Consider the following 14,047-nt stretch of genomic DNA (forward strand, 5'->3'; position numbering starts at 1 on the left):
CCCCAGCCCTAAACCCTGGCAACTACGGATTTGTTCTCTGTCACTTAGTTTTGCCTTTTTGAGAGTGTCATATAACTGGACTCATACAGATTGTAACCTTTGTGTGTGTGTGTGTGTGTGTGTGTGTGTGTGTGTGAGGAAGATCAGCCCTGAGCTAACATCCATGCCAATCCTCCTCTTTTTGCTGAGGAAGACCGGCCCTGAGCTAACATCTATTGCCAATCCTTCTCCTTTTTTCCCCCTTTTTCTCCCCAAAGCCCCAGTAGATAGTTGTATGTCATAGTTGCACGTCCTTCTAGTTGCTGTATGTGGGACGCCGCCTCAGCATGGCCTGACAACAGTGTGTCGGTGCGCGCCCGGGATCCGAACCCGGGCCACCAGCAGCGCAGCGTGCGCACTCAACCACTAAGCCACGGGGCCAGCCCTAGATTGTAACCTTTTGAGACTGGCTCCTTCCATTCAGCATAATGTCTTTGAGGTACTTCCAAGTTTTGTATATATCAGTAGTTCATTTATTTTTATTTCTTAATTTTTTTTTACATTCCAAACAATTTACCTGTTATTTTTTGTAGCAACACTACATCACACAGCAAGTACCTATTTTCCTTATATTTTTGAGTAGTAGTCCATTATACAGATGTACACAGTTTATTCACCTGTTGGAAGGATACTTGGGTTGTTTCTGATTTTGGTGGTGATAAAGAGCTGGTGAACGTTCGCATACAGGTGTTTGTGGGAACATAAGTTTTCGTTTCTCTGGGGTAAATACCTAGCTGAGGTATTGTTGGGCGTATGGTAAGTGTATGTTTGACTTTATGAGAAACTGCAGAACAGTTTTCCAGAGTGGTTGTGCTATTTTACATTCCTGTCAGCAGTGTATAAGAGGTCCAGCTGCTCTCCGTCCTCACCAGTGTTTGGTGGTGGTACTATTTTTTAATTTCATTATTCTAATAGGTGTGTAGTGGAATCTCATAGTGGTTTTAAATTGCATTTCTCTAATGGCTAATGATGTTGAACATCTGTTCATGGGAGGCCATTATTCCAGACTTGGGGGATTGTCCTCTTGTCTGAGGGAGCAGTAATGAGGTCTGGACATGTCTCAGTAGGCTCTGAGTCTCAAGATGCAGACTGCAAAAAGTTCCAGTGGGCAAAAATCATTTTTCAGCCTAGTTTCCTAGGCAGGAGTCTCACCACTGTCATAGTTCCTCCTGTCACACAGCACCGCTGAGCCAACTGCCAGACCTTGTTGGCTTCCTTTCATGTGCTTATTTGCCTTGCACATATCCTCTGATGAAGTTCTGTTCAAGTCTTTCGCCCAATATTTCCTTGGTGGTTTTTTTATTGTTGAGTTTTGAGAACTCTTTATATATTCTGGGTATATCTTTTGTCAGATGCATAATTTGCAAATATTTTCTCCCAGTCTGTACTGTGTCTTTTTATTCACTTCAGCCTGGCTTCCACGGAAGAAAAGCTTTAAATTTTGGTGAAATTCAGTTTATCAATTTTTTTTTTCTTGATGGATCATGCTTTTGGTCTCATGTCTAAGAATTTTGTATAACCCAAGGTCACAAAGGTTTTCTCCTATGTTTTCTTCTAAAAGTTTTATAGTTTTACATTTAAACCTGTGATCCATTTTGAATTAATTTTTTTTTTTTTTGTGAGGAGATCAGCCCTGTGCTAATCTGCCAATCCTCCTCTTTTTTTTGCTGAGGAAGACTGGCCCTGGGCTAACATCCGTGTCCATCTTCCTCCACTTTATATGGGACGCCGCCACAGTATGGCTTGCCAAGCAGTGCGTTGGTGTGCGCCCAGGATCCGAACTGGTGAACCCCGGGCCGCCGCAGCAGAGCGCGCGCACTTAACCACTTGCGCCACTGGGCCGGCCCCCATTTTGAGTTATTTTTTGCATGAGGTGTGAAGTTTATGTCAGTATTCATTTGTTTGCCTAGTCTGGTCACATCTCACTCCCAGTGGTTCATTTTCTTTTCCTGACAAGTAAGTTTGACTTTAGATTTCCATTGGTGGTGGTAAAAATCTGCCTCAGATCATGAATAGTCCCTGCATGGGAAAAGAATCCCAGGATTAGGCCCCATGTCAGATATGTCGGGCTATTTCACAGTTCTCAGTAGGAGTTTCTTCTCCCTATTTTCATCCTCATTTCTGAATAGTCACTTTATTTTAGGTCCATGTTTCAAGTCTCATATGTCTCCTGAGGCCCCCTCACATATTTTCCATTCTCTGTGCAGTGGTTTCGTTCCTGTACTATGGGTGTCACAAAGGTTGTGCTTGGTACCTGCACATGATGTCATAGGGAGGAAACGCAAAGAAAATGCAGAAGAAATTCGGATGGGATAAAGCAGGGATCGACAGACTATGTCTTGTGGGCCAAATCCAGCCCACTGCCTGTTTTTATAAATAAAGTTTTATTGGAACATAGCTATAGCGATTAATCTGTGTATTGTCTAAGGCTGCTTCTGTGCTACAGCGGCAGAGTTGGGTAGTTGGAACAGAGACCACCTGACCCCCAGAGCATAAAATATTTAGTCTCTTGCCCTTAACAGAAAAATTTTGCCAATTGCTGGAGTCGAGGCTGGTACTGGGGATGAGTTTTGGGGCAGGGTACTCTGCTGAGTCCTGTAGAAAACAAAGGATAGCAGTGCTGTTCCCACATAAACCATCTTGGCATCTTTTGGCCCAGGATGATTTGTTGTCATAGGAATTTGGGGGAAGTAAAATCGGGCAGAGCCTTGGTGTAACCTAGTGGTGACAGGCTGAAAGGGAAGATGAGATGGGATGGAGATTATGTGTTGCATCTGAGTCAGCTGGTGTGGGAGGGGGAGACTCAGGGAATTAGGGGAGATGACCAGCGTTTACCTCTTACCCCTCTTTGCCTCTTGGTTTCTCTGGGTCTGCTACATCGTACTCTACTTTAGTGGTCCTCAGCCTTAGGTGCACAATAGAATCACCTGGGGAGCTTTAAAAAAAAAAAATCCCAGTGTCCAGGCTGTACTCCAGACCAATTAAATCAGAATTTCCAGGGGTGGGATCCAGATAGCAGGATTTCTTAAGTTTCCTGGGTGGTTCCAGTGTACAGCCAAGGTTGAGAACCTTCGTTCCACTTTGTAATCCCTTAGACCCCAAGGAAATATTGCCACCTACTGACAGTAGGAAATTATTATGCTTAGAAACAAGTCAATAACTCTTCAGATTCCACTCCAGTCTGGGAACTTGTGCTCCAGATAACTGTATTTTTATCATTTGTATATAGAATTTGATTTTTGGCCATCTTACAGTGGCTGTTCATGAGAAACACTCTGTCTTAATTTTTATGTAATCCAGAATATTGACATATATAATTGATAGGAGTCCTAGAATATTAGCACTGAAAAAAGCCTTAGAGATTATTAGTTCAACCAACTAACATATCCAAAAACCTTTTGGACTTGTGTACTCTGGCTCTAGAGCCTTGCTACTCAAAGTGCAGTCCATGGACCAGTGTATCACCTGGGACCTTGTTAGAAATGCAGAACTCCCCCACCTACCAGCAGAATCTATAATTTAACAAGATCCCCACGTGATTCATATGGACCTGAAGATTTGAGAAGCACTGCTTTAGAGAGTCTTGTAAGTGGAAGCTTCTATGAGTAGATTTCAGATTCGTTGTAAGAAACTACTTTTCAAGCAGAGCTGCCAGTATTCTGTTAGGGGTTGAATGCTCACTTGACGGAGACAACACTGTTACTTCTAAGAGCCCTCCCAACTCCGATTTTATTATTTGCCTCCTCTTTCTCAAATAGTTTCTTCAGTGTCGCCCAAGAATGACCTTCTTCATACCTTCCTTATACCATGAACATTCATTGCAGCCATCTATTCTGTTCACTATGGTCTTCCCATTGTTTTCTCTTAAACCTCGGAATTCTTATGACCCTAATAGATGAGCACAAGCACAGGTTTTCCAAATCTTCTCCCATCTCCTTCTCATTGTGCTAACAAGTCTAAGGGGAGAAGATTCAATGAATCAAAGACTTAGGAGAGGTTAGGAAAGGGAGCCCCACGTCAATGGCTACACGACCTCTAAATTCTCTTCTAATTCCTATGCCTTGATTCTCTGGTACCAGGTAGACTTTTTCAATGTAAACACATCCTTTGTGCTCACCTGTGCTGTTATTGTTGAAAGCATTGCTACTTTTTCCAGGCAGGACATTTTGAAAGCATTTCCTTGTCCTGCTTCTCAGTCTATACAGTGATTTCATCAAGGCATTTTCTTTGTTCTTACAACCCAATGCTTGATATATATTCCTGGTCTTTCCTAGGTTTCCCATTTCCACTCTCTCACCTTTTAGAATCCTCAGTGCTGGTGCCAGGGTTATGTTCAACATTGGCCCCTCTGCTTTTCACTTTTTTCAAAACCCTAAAGAATGTAACTCCCTCCTACTTTCTATGCAAAACTCTAATAATTTATTTTCCACTTGAGAACCCTTCCCCATCTGTCTGTGTCCTTTCTCTCTTCCATCCCCTTCCCTTGCTTCTGGGATTGGCCTGGGCTCACCAAACCATTTCCTTGTCATTGTACCTTTTCCCCCTACCTTCCTCAAGTGCGCCTGCCCTTTAACTCTTTCTACAAAGGCTGTAAGGTTTGTGTTACATTGAGTCACATTTAGAGCTGTAAAGGTTCTCAGATATAATCTAGCCCAATACCCTCAGAAGGGAAGAGTAATACCCAGAGAGGTTAAGTGGTTTGCCCAAAGTCACACAGCTAAGAGAGAAAATGATTGATGTGAAACAGCATCACTGTGCAGTGTGGCTTCTTCAGGAGAATTCATAATACTTGATGTGAATTGTTTCATTTAACTTTACAGAGGGAGTGTGGGGATATGTGTGGTGGATGGTGAGGGGTGCAGGGAGGTCAGGGAGGTCACAAAACATGATTGATTGCCTTCTTTTAAAGAGAAGTAAATCGAGCCTTAGAAAGACAGAAGGATTCCTCATTTGTCTCATAACCATTTTTGAGGAAGAAAACCCTAAATCCCTGATTCGTAACTCTATTAAATACTGGCAAACTTTTATTCCTTCTAGTTGTGTCTGTGTAGATATGAATTATACTGTTTAAGCATTGATGTGCCTTTTTTTTTCTTCCTCTGGAAGATGATTAAATGTCCCCTGTCTTCCTACTTACATGAAAGACCGTGTTAACCGTTTAGAGGAAAGTCTGGGGTAGATATTAGAGAAGAATGGAATTGGTCATATTTGGGGTTTGTTTTGTTTTATTTTTGGCTTTTCACTCACCTGTGCCTCTGTTTTTACTTAAAAGAAAAAGGTTCTAATAAGGTTTTTAATGTGCCGCCAGAGCTAGTAGAGGGAAAAGCAACCTGAAGACAGTGGTACTTATCTTGGTTCATAAATCACCCCTTCGGGCCCCTTAATCATTTGGGTTGTTGTTCAGCTCTCCGTGACCTGTCAACATGCTCCCAGTCGGAAAAAGTGATGGCTGTATTCCAGGGCCTGTCTCGTCTCCTCTCCACGGGGAGCAGCCGCCACTCCGAGGCTCCCCTGAGTACACAGCCCGAAATTGCCTGCACTTGAGGCTGCCGCTGCCTGCCATCCGAGGGCCCGTTTAATTTGCCCTCTACCATCATGCCGGTCTCTTGACACTGTGAAAATGCCTCCCTCCCACTGAGCATCTGTGTTTGGATGAACCTCTCTCCCCCTTTCTCAATGTTCCAAACAGCAATGAACTTGGGTATTTCCTGCCCTGAAACCCTCCTTACATTCAGAGGGCTGCTTTACCATGTTTTTCTGACTTCATTGGCATTCTGTACCCTTTCCAGGTCATTGACATGTGTCCCTGGGTGTGGAACAGGGTAGGAAGCAACAAGGGAAATGAAGGCAGCCAGTGCAATTAGTGTGGGAAAGAATTTTGGGGGGAGATCGCAGACTTTCCATGGAGTAGCCTGAGAATGTTCCAGAGCCTATGAAGTTAATTTCCAATAATTTTTTTCTCCTTTTCTTGCTTTCTGTTATAAGATGGGTTTGCCTGCACATTAAAGAGCTCATTACATATGTATTTAATAAATGGAGGAATGAATGAATAATTTTATTTCCTGGAGCCAGGATTCTGGGCCAGTGAAGAAAACCCAGATGTTGGGCAACATAGAGTTCAGGGCCAAGAGCCAGAAGATGTGGGTTCCAAGCTTAGGTTTTCTGCTAATGAACCTGGAGAACTTTTTTACCATCTTTGGGCAGTGGCTTCTTCATCCATGAGATGAAATGTTTGGTCAACATTTGTGGTCGCAAATGTTGCAAACACAAGGATTCCTCTAAAATTTTGTTGATAAAGTATTTCAGATGCAAAATGTATAAAACACAATATATGAACACCTGATACCAACCACCCAGCAGGATTCCCTCCCAACATAATAATTGTAATTTTAGCAGCTTTATTTAGAAAATGGATGACAGCAAATAGCAGTGGTGTTTTTATAGGAATCTGTATTTTAATTGTTACAATAGTATCTACACTTTAAAAAAAATAGTACACGTGTGATCAAGACACATTGATTTTGTTTAAGGCAATTCTAGGTGCAAAGGAAAATATACATGAGTTCTTGTAATATGCCTCTATGGCCCAGAGTACTGTTTCTGAACAGTGGTGTCTGTATTACTGCCTGCATCCAAAAAATGCCCACTTCTGACCCTATCCCAGATCTGCTGAATGAGCATCTCTGAGGGCTGGGTCTGGGATTCTGCCTTTTTATCAGGTATCTCAAATGGGATTTGAGACTTGGGTTTTGAATCTCCCGGTCTACAGAGCTAAGGAAATACTTAAGTTCTACATTTATGATACTTCAGCAATGAAAATTCCTTTCTTTAAAAAGTAGCTCCTCTAGTTCCTATTAAATATTGTGCAGTTTATAAAGATTTTATTTATACCCAACTTTTAGTGGTATGTCTGTTGCTACAATAAGTTATTCTAGGCTTGAGGTTGATAGATAGGAACTAAATGTCTCTACCTAGCATTCCCAAGAAGCCTCATGGATATTCTAGAATTTGGATTCAGTGCCAACGTTGGTCTTTGTGTTGCTCACCTTTCTGAGGTTTCTTGTGAACGAACAGTACCAGTCACTGAGCTACGCAACAGTGTCAGGGACTGCCATGGCTCTTGGGCACCCTGTTCTCCAGATCGTGGCTCCATAGGCACAGGAGCTGGAACTTAGGGAAGCTGGGTAGCCCAGGGAACAGAGGTTCATCTGGATGGCCAACCCCCATCCCTTACCTCTGACTGTGCTATAAGATGATTGAGAACAGCCTTGGCCAATAATGGAAGCTCTAAATTATTCCACGTAATGAAGTATGGATCAAGCAAAAGATAAGGTACTTAGTGTGTTGTGGAGTATGGAAGAATTCAAGTCAGATCTTCTTAAAGTCCGTATGCCCCTGGAATGGAATCCAGATTTTAATAACTTAAGTTGTTAATTAATTAACTTGTGGAAGATTTAGTTTATCCTTGTGGACAGTGTCATGTTTTCTCAGGCTCTGTGAATAACCACTGTCAACTGTGTTCATTAATTTATTTGACATTCATTTGTCACCCTCCTGTGTCCTTTGGTGCTATTTTCTTGGGTATAAATATGTGTAAGTCATGTTTCTTGCTTTTAAGGAGGGCATTGCCTAGTGGGAAATAAACAACCCATCAATGCTGAGTGATAATATAGGGTTGCATATTGCTGTAGCAACTAAGTTGATGGCGCAACCCTGTGGGAGGATATGGGAAGGGGAAGTTGACCTGCAAGGCTTTGCTGTGGAGAAGGCTGAGTAGATATTTCAAGAATAAGCAGGAATTCATCAAGCAGATGGTGAGAGGAGTGCATTCTAGGCATAGGCAATAGCAAATGCAATTACATGAAAGTATGGAAAAGTATGCCATGTTTAACTTGCATGTGGGAGAGTGACAGAAATATCCTTTTGCAAGCAGAATTAAAGTGGACTTGTTGTGAACAGAAATGTGTTTGTTATGCAGTGTTTTCAGATTTTGTATCTTTTTATTGTGGTAAAATATACATAACATAAAATTTACAATTTCAACCATTCTTAAGTGTACAGTTCTATGGCATTCACATACAACATTCACATTGTTGTACGACCATTACCACCATCCATCTCCAGATCTTTTTCATCTTCCAAAACTGAAATGCTGAAGAATGTGATTAAAATGCCCGAAGATACTACCAGAGTTCACTTTTAAGTTTCCTGTGATCATTCACGGGAAGCAAAGCCACTAGGCTCATTCTAGAAAGGTAGTGAACACAGCCGAATATAAGCTGAGGACTTGCCAAGCAAGAGCATCACTGTCTGCTTTTGCAAACGGAGTCTCCCCTCTCGGTGAAGTCAGCTCTGAGCACTTGGACTCATAACTGTAAGCATTATGGGGACAGTGGGAAGGAGCTGGGCAAAATGAATTTTTACGGTGAAGAACGAGGACCAGTTTCCTATGTAGCTGGTGAGTTAGTGCGTCATTAGGCAAATTATTTGTAGCCAAAGTGACTGAGGAATCAAGGATCCTGTTTAAAAAAAAAAAAAATCCAGGGATTCTTCAGAGTGCTAGACATTGTTGTGAAAGTAGATCGTTAAGTTTGTAAGGGGGCGGAGGGGGATAGTCCTAACCCTTCTCCCTGACTCCTGAGAAAGTCATTCTATTAATTCTATTTCTGCAGTACAGCCTCGAGCCCAGGACTGGGCTAGTCCCTTTGTTAAATGCACTCAGCTGTTGCAGATCTCCTGCTTCCTCTTTTTGGATACCCAGTGGCTAGGACTGAGACATACAGGGTTAGGTGGCAGTTCCGGGAGTTCAGGACAAGGAAGCATTGGGGAGTCAGGAGATACTCTGTTCTGTCAGCGGCTCTCTTGACTTCCAGCCAGTGTTCTTACTCGTGTCACTCATTGAGTGTTTACTCCTGGATCCTGCTGGATCTGAACCTCCTCTCTTTACCCAGTCTCCCCTTGTGGGCCTCACTGGTTGGCACAGCATGCTAAATTCCAGGGCTGCTAGTCCAATACAGGGTCCCTAGGCTCTGTGTAAGAACCCCAGCCACTTTGCCTTGGTCTTCCTAGTCAGTGATTAGTTTTCCAGGACTGGTATTGTTTTGTTCCCTAAAAGGTCAGGTCCTGTAAGGCTTAACCTGTCCTTGCTGGTGAGGCTCTGGCTAGCAAAGCAAATACGTCAGGTCAGTCTGGCCACATTGGGGGAAGAGCCAGGCCTGTTGGCACAGACTCCAGAGCTGGCATGGAGTTTATAGGAAGCTGGCCTGAGCCACAGACGGTGGCACCAGCAGTCCTGTTTGTTCTTCAGCCCCTGGCAAAGCCTGAACAGACTAGATTCCTATCCTGCGGAACACAGATGCTTCCTCCTGAGCCCGCCTGCCCCTCGGAACAGCACAGTCTGGAGGAAAAGGAGGGCTTGCCTCTGCGAGTCCCTTCTCTCTGTTCTCCTGGTCACTCCCATTGTCTCCCCTATCTCCAAATCCATTTTCTCTCCGCCTCAATGAGCACAATAACATTGTTGTCTAAATGAAGTGTGATTACCATATAAACAAATGGTTTAATGATAATAAATGTTTAAGCATTTTTGGATACTTGATTTCATTCCCATAGTTTGCAACAGAACTGCAATTTGTGTACTTATTCTTCAGTTGGAAAGGGTTCGGGACATCTGGTCGCCAGGCAGGTGGAGGAGATGCAGAGTGTGGCCAACCTAAGAGCCCTTATAAACAGCACGCGGGTAGTACTGGCAGCTGTAATGAGGCCTGGGGGCTTATTTCATGCCTCTCTTGCCCCTCTTCATTTTGAAGCACTCCGGAGCATTCCACCAGCTGTTGTAAGGAGGAGAACCTGTGTTGTCCTTGTCATTGAGATTCTAATGCAATCATTTGGTCATGCTTTTCCATGTAGTCCCTGTGCCCACAGACCCTGTAAGAGCCATCTGGGAATATGTGCTTGGTGATTGAATTAGAGGGTGTTTTCCAGTTCCAGAGAGAAAGTTTAGTTGCATTTTGAGTTCTTAAGATCAGAGTATTAAAGGCATGGCCAAGGTTGTCAAAACATGAACTGTAGAAATAGTTAAGGTTTCAGATACACAGGTGAGGAGTTGACTGGGTGCCTCTTGCCAGCCTTGGATAGGGGGGATCTTGATTTAAAAAAGGTCCCAGAGACAGTGAAACCAATAGGGGGAGGTGGACCAAACAAGAAAGAGAGAGAGGGTCAGCTACAAGACCGTTCTGGAAATACAGGACATCTAAGGGTCTGGTTTAGCAGGCAACATGCTCTCTAAAACTAGGGGTGGGAGAATGACGTGGTGCTTTGCAGAGATAGGTACTTAATATTTGCTGCTTGGATTTTGTTGCTAGAAAAGGGGCAGAAGGAAGCATGTGGAGCTTGTGCGAGTGACCTACTGGAAGAGACCAAAGAATGAAACAGTTGAGGATCGACCTGTCGAGGGCAGATTTTGCCCACCTCTGGGTGTTTCTGGGATTCTTATGCTGTTATCTCCCGCCTGAGTTCATCAAAACGCACCCCTCTGCACTCCTTTGACTAGCAGCAGCAGCCCTGATTTTACTGACTTGTTCCCCAGGGAGGCACAGCTGAAAGGTTGTGTTTACTGAAAGCCCCAGTGAACAGAGGAAAATGCAGGTGTGGTCAGGAAGTGTGGCTGGTTCACCTCTCCCAGTCGGCACCAGGCCAAAGTGGGCCGACTTGCAGATTCTCATTCCAGCTCTTCTGTGAGGGGAGTGGGGGTGCGGTGGGGGTTGTGGGGGTGATTTCAGTTCTTCTAGCGCTTCCCCTGAGTAGAATGCTGCAGTCAGGGGACACACTGCGGATTGCAGTGTGTCCTGAAGTGCATGCCGGTCAGACACAACTCGAGCCTTCCCCAGCTCACAGCCACTGACCGGGAGAGGAGTCTGTTCTGTGGCTGAGGTCCTGTCCTAAGCGAGACTCCGGTACAAACAGTGCATCTCCTCCCCGTCTGTCAGACGCGCTCGCTCTCCCTTACTCTGTTACTCTTAATTGGCTTTGGGTTCCCACACCCTGAAGCAGAGTCTGAGGTTGAATTTTCTTCTTTCTCCTGTGTGTCTGCTGCTCTGGTTTGCTCTTCTTTAAGGCCCCCTTGGTGAAACAGGTAGCTGTTGACAGGGTAGAGTGATTGGGAGGGTGGGCGAAGTGACCACCAAGCTGGGAGTGATGTATGTTGCCATCACCTGGAAACTCAGATCGACTGTAAACCAGAGCCTGCCCTGATGATATAAAGAAAAATATTTTACTTCAGTTAGCTAGGTCGTGTCCTTGTCTCTAAGAAACAGACTGCCAAGAGGCATCAGCATTGACTCTGTGCAACAGAATAAGATTAGCTGAGATTTCAGTGGAAGGCATAGAATGTAGACAGAGTAGGAAGCTCTAAGTTGAGTTCTTAAAATCAGAGTATTAAAAGGCATGGCCAAGGGAAGGTTCTGGATTTCTGAGGAAGTTTTCGAAGTAGGTTAGGATGGGTTAGGTTTATTTCTATCAACATACTAACTAGAAATAATTAGGTTTTAGTTGTACAGGCAAAGAGCTGGATGCCTCTTACCAAGCAAGGGTGGTAGCTTGGTGGGAGAGGCTCTTGAGTTTGAAAGGTCCCAGAGAAGAGGGCCTGGGTTGGAGTCTTGGTTCTGGGTCCTGTATTATTATTTTTTAATTGGTAGCCCAGATATTTGATTAGAGAGCTTAGCAGGTAAGTTTGTTAGGTGGTGAGACCAAGATGGGGACCAGAAAATGGTTTTAATAAATTGGATAAGTGCTCAGAAAGAAATTCAGTGAGGAAAATGTAGAATTATACCACCCATTGTGAATATCTTCACAAGCATAAGAAATGGCTATGAATGAGCAAATAGAAAAATATCTGGGATCGAGGATGAGGCCAGCTGATGGATGTAGGGCTGTGGTTGAAACAGCTGTGGTTGAAGCAGCCGTGAGCTGGATTGCAAATGGGAGTTTAGAGTATAGTGGTTGTGAGGTAATGCTCGCCCTTATAACTATGAGTGGTCAGATTCTTTCTAGGATACTCTGTCCCCAAAACCTTCAGGCTCATGGGACTGTGGGTAAACTTGGAGACTGACCTACAGATAAAGGAATTTGGGAACTGAACTTGTAGAGAATAACTTAGAATTCATTATAATCTTTTAGTGTTTAAAAAACTCTGATGCAAACCCTGGTGCCAGCTCTTCTTAGTCTTCATTGAGGATGGAATAGAGTTTCAGGAGCATTTGGGTAGACACAAGGAAAACCTGCCTGATGATGAAAGTCGTTAAATGGCAGAATGAGCTATTGAGGGAAGGTTCTAGATTTCTGATGAGATTTTCGAAGTAGGCTTTGTTTTTTTATCTCATTGGGATGGATTAGGTCCATTCCTGTGGTCCTACCTGATGGCTCAGTGGTGAAAGTGATGATCATTCAGAGTCCCTGTCCCAACCCAAAGTTGCCTGAGCCCCTCCCTGCAGACATCCACCTGCTCTTACATCCCCTGGGGTGCCCCATGTCCCCAGGAACTGTACCAGCTTCCTAGACCCATCTGTGGCCTTCTTTTCCAGGTCATGAGCTAGCTGGGGCCGTGCAGATGCACTGATCTAATTGGATTGAGCTTCTTTGTTCTCTTCTCCTTTGCAGTATGAGTTTAAAGCCAAGAATATCAAGAAGAAGAAAGTGAGCATTATGGTTTCAGTGGATGGCGTGAAAGTGATTCTGAAGAAGAAGAAAAAGGTAGGTGGCTCTGAACCCGAAACTGTGGTGAAAAGGGAAGCAAGGAAGGTAGGCATAGGATACCTTTTCCTTCTAGGCCACTCTGCGGACAGAATCCTTCCCTTAGCTGGTGAGGTGGTCTGCTTTGACCAGCAACAGTATTGAAGAGGCTGCAGCTGGAACAGAGAGTGAGGCAGGGCCAATGGCCTAGTCAGCTGATTGGCTCAATCAGTCCTGGTGTCTTATGAGTGACAGGGTCATCTCCTATCATCCTTGTATTCAACCCCTCCCCCACTTTGATACCTTTACCTTTGAGTCTTGATCTTGGGAAATACTTCAAATTCAAGAGATGACAAGTAACACCATTCAGTGGGGGAGTGGACGAGAGGAGACTCTCTCAGAGCTGTCCCATCTGTTGTAGGAATAATGCTCATTCCCACCTGGTAGCATTCCCAGCTGGTGGCATCCAGCCCCATTGTGTGTCCTTGTGTCCTCATGTTATAGCCCATCTATTTAAAGTTTTTTAGATATCTGATTTTTTTTAATTATTATTTTTTTATTTTTATTTTTTTGAGAGAGATTGGCCCTGTGCTAACATCTGTTGCCAATCTTCCTCTTTTTCCTTTTTTCTCCCCAAAGCCCCGGTACATAGTTGTATATCATAGTTGTAGAGTTGTAGCTCTTCTGTGTGGGATGCCGCCTCAGCATGGCTTGATGAGCTGTGAGTAGGTCCAGGATCCAAACCAGTGAACTCCAGGCCGCCAAAACTGAATGCGCGAACTTAACTGCCGCGCCACCAGGCCAGCCCTAGCCCATCTATTTAAATAGTCCCCCAAGACCCAGGCACTGCTGCTGTTCAGTGTGCAGGAAGGCTGGGGCGTGGCCAAAGTGGGAGGAAGAGGAAGAAGGTATTGATCTATACGGTGGGCATTCCTCTGAGTTGGGGTGAGACAAGCAAATGAGCGTATGTTGTTTAAACACTTGGCTGTTTTGCGTTAGTTGTATGTGTTGGGGGAGAATGATGTTAACCTCTGGGAAAAGCTAGATTTGCATAATGGGCAGAGGGGAGAGGGTATGTTTCCAAAAAGAAATGGAAAAGGGCTTGGTTGACTGAGGATATACAAGGAAAATATTTTTTTTTCTGTTTCTTGATTCTGCAGATGCCTTTGTTTTTATTTACGGTCACTTTGTTTTGTACTTATTGATGGTAGCTCCATCACGTAGTAATATATAGACCTCTTGAGCTGCCTTTGGTTCCAAACCTAAGATGCTCTTAATTCAA

General features: G+C 44.0%; 1 protein-coding gene across 2 annotated transcripts in view; it reads left to right on the plus strand.

Moving 5' to 3' along the window:
* The window catches only part of LOC131404702 (carboxyl-terminal PDZ ligand of neuronal nitric oxide synthase protein-like), a 287,659-nt gene that overhangs the window by 183,883 nt on the left and 89,729 nt on the right, over nucleotides 1-14,047 (plus strand). For both annotated transcript variants that reach the window (XM_058539693.1, XM_058539692.1), the window contains exon 3: nucleotides 12,694-12,786. In XM_058539693.1, coding sequence (XP_058395676.1) covers nucleotides 12,694-12,786 — 93 coding nt within the window. The remainder of the gene's footprint in view (nucleotides 1-12,693; nucleotides 12,787-14,047) is intronic.

The sequence above is a fragment of the Diceros bicornis genome, chromosome 4 (assembly GCF_020826845.1).
Source record: "Diceros bicornis minor isolate mBicDic1 chromosome 4, mDicBic1.mat.cur, whole genome shotgun sequence".
NCBI classification, from domain to species: Eukaryota; Metazoa; Chordata; class Mammalia; order Perissodactyla; family Rhinocerotidae; genus Diceros; species Diceros bicornis.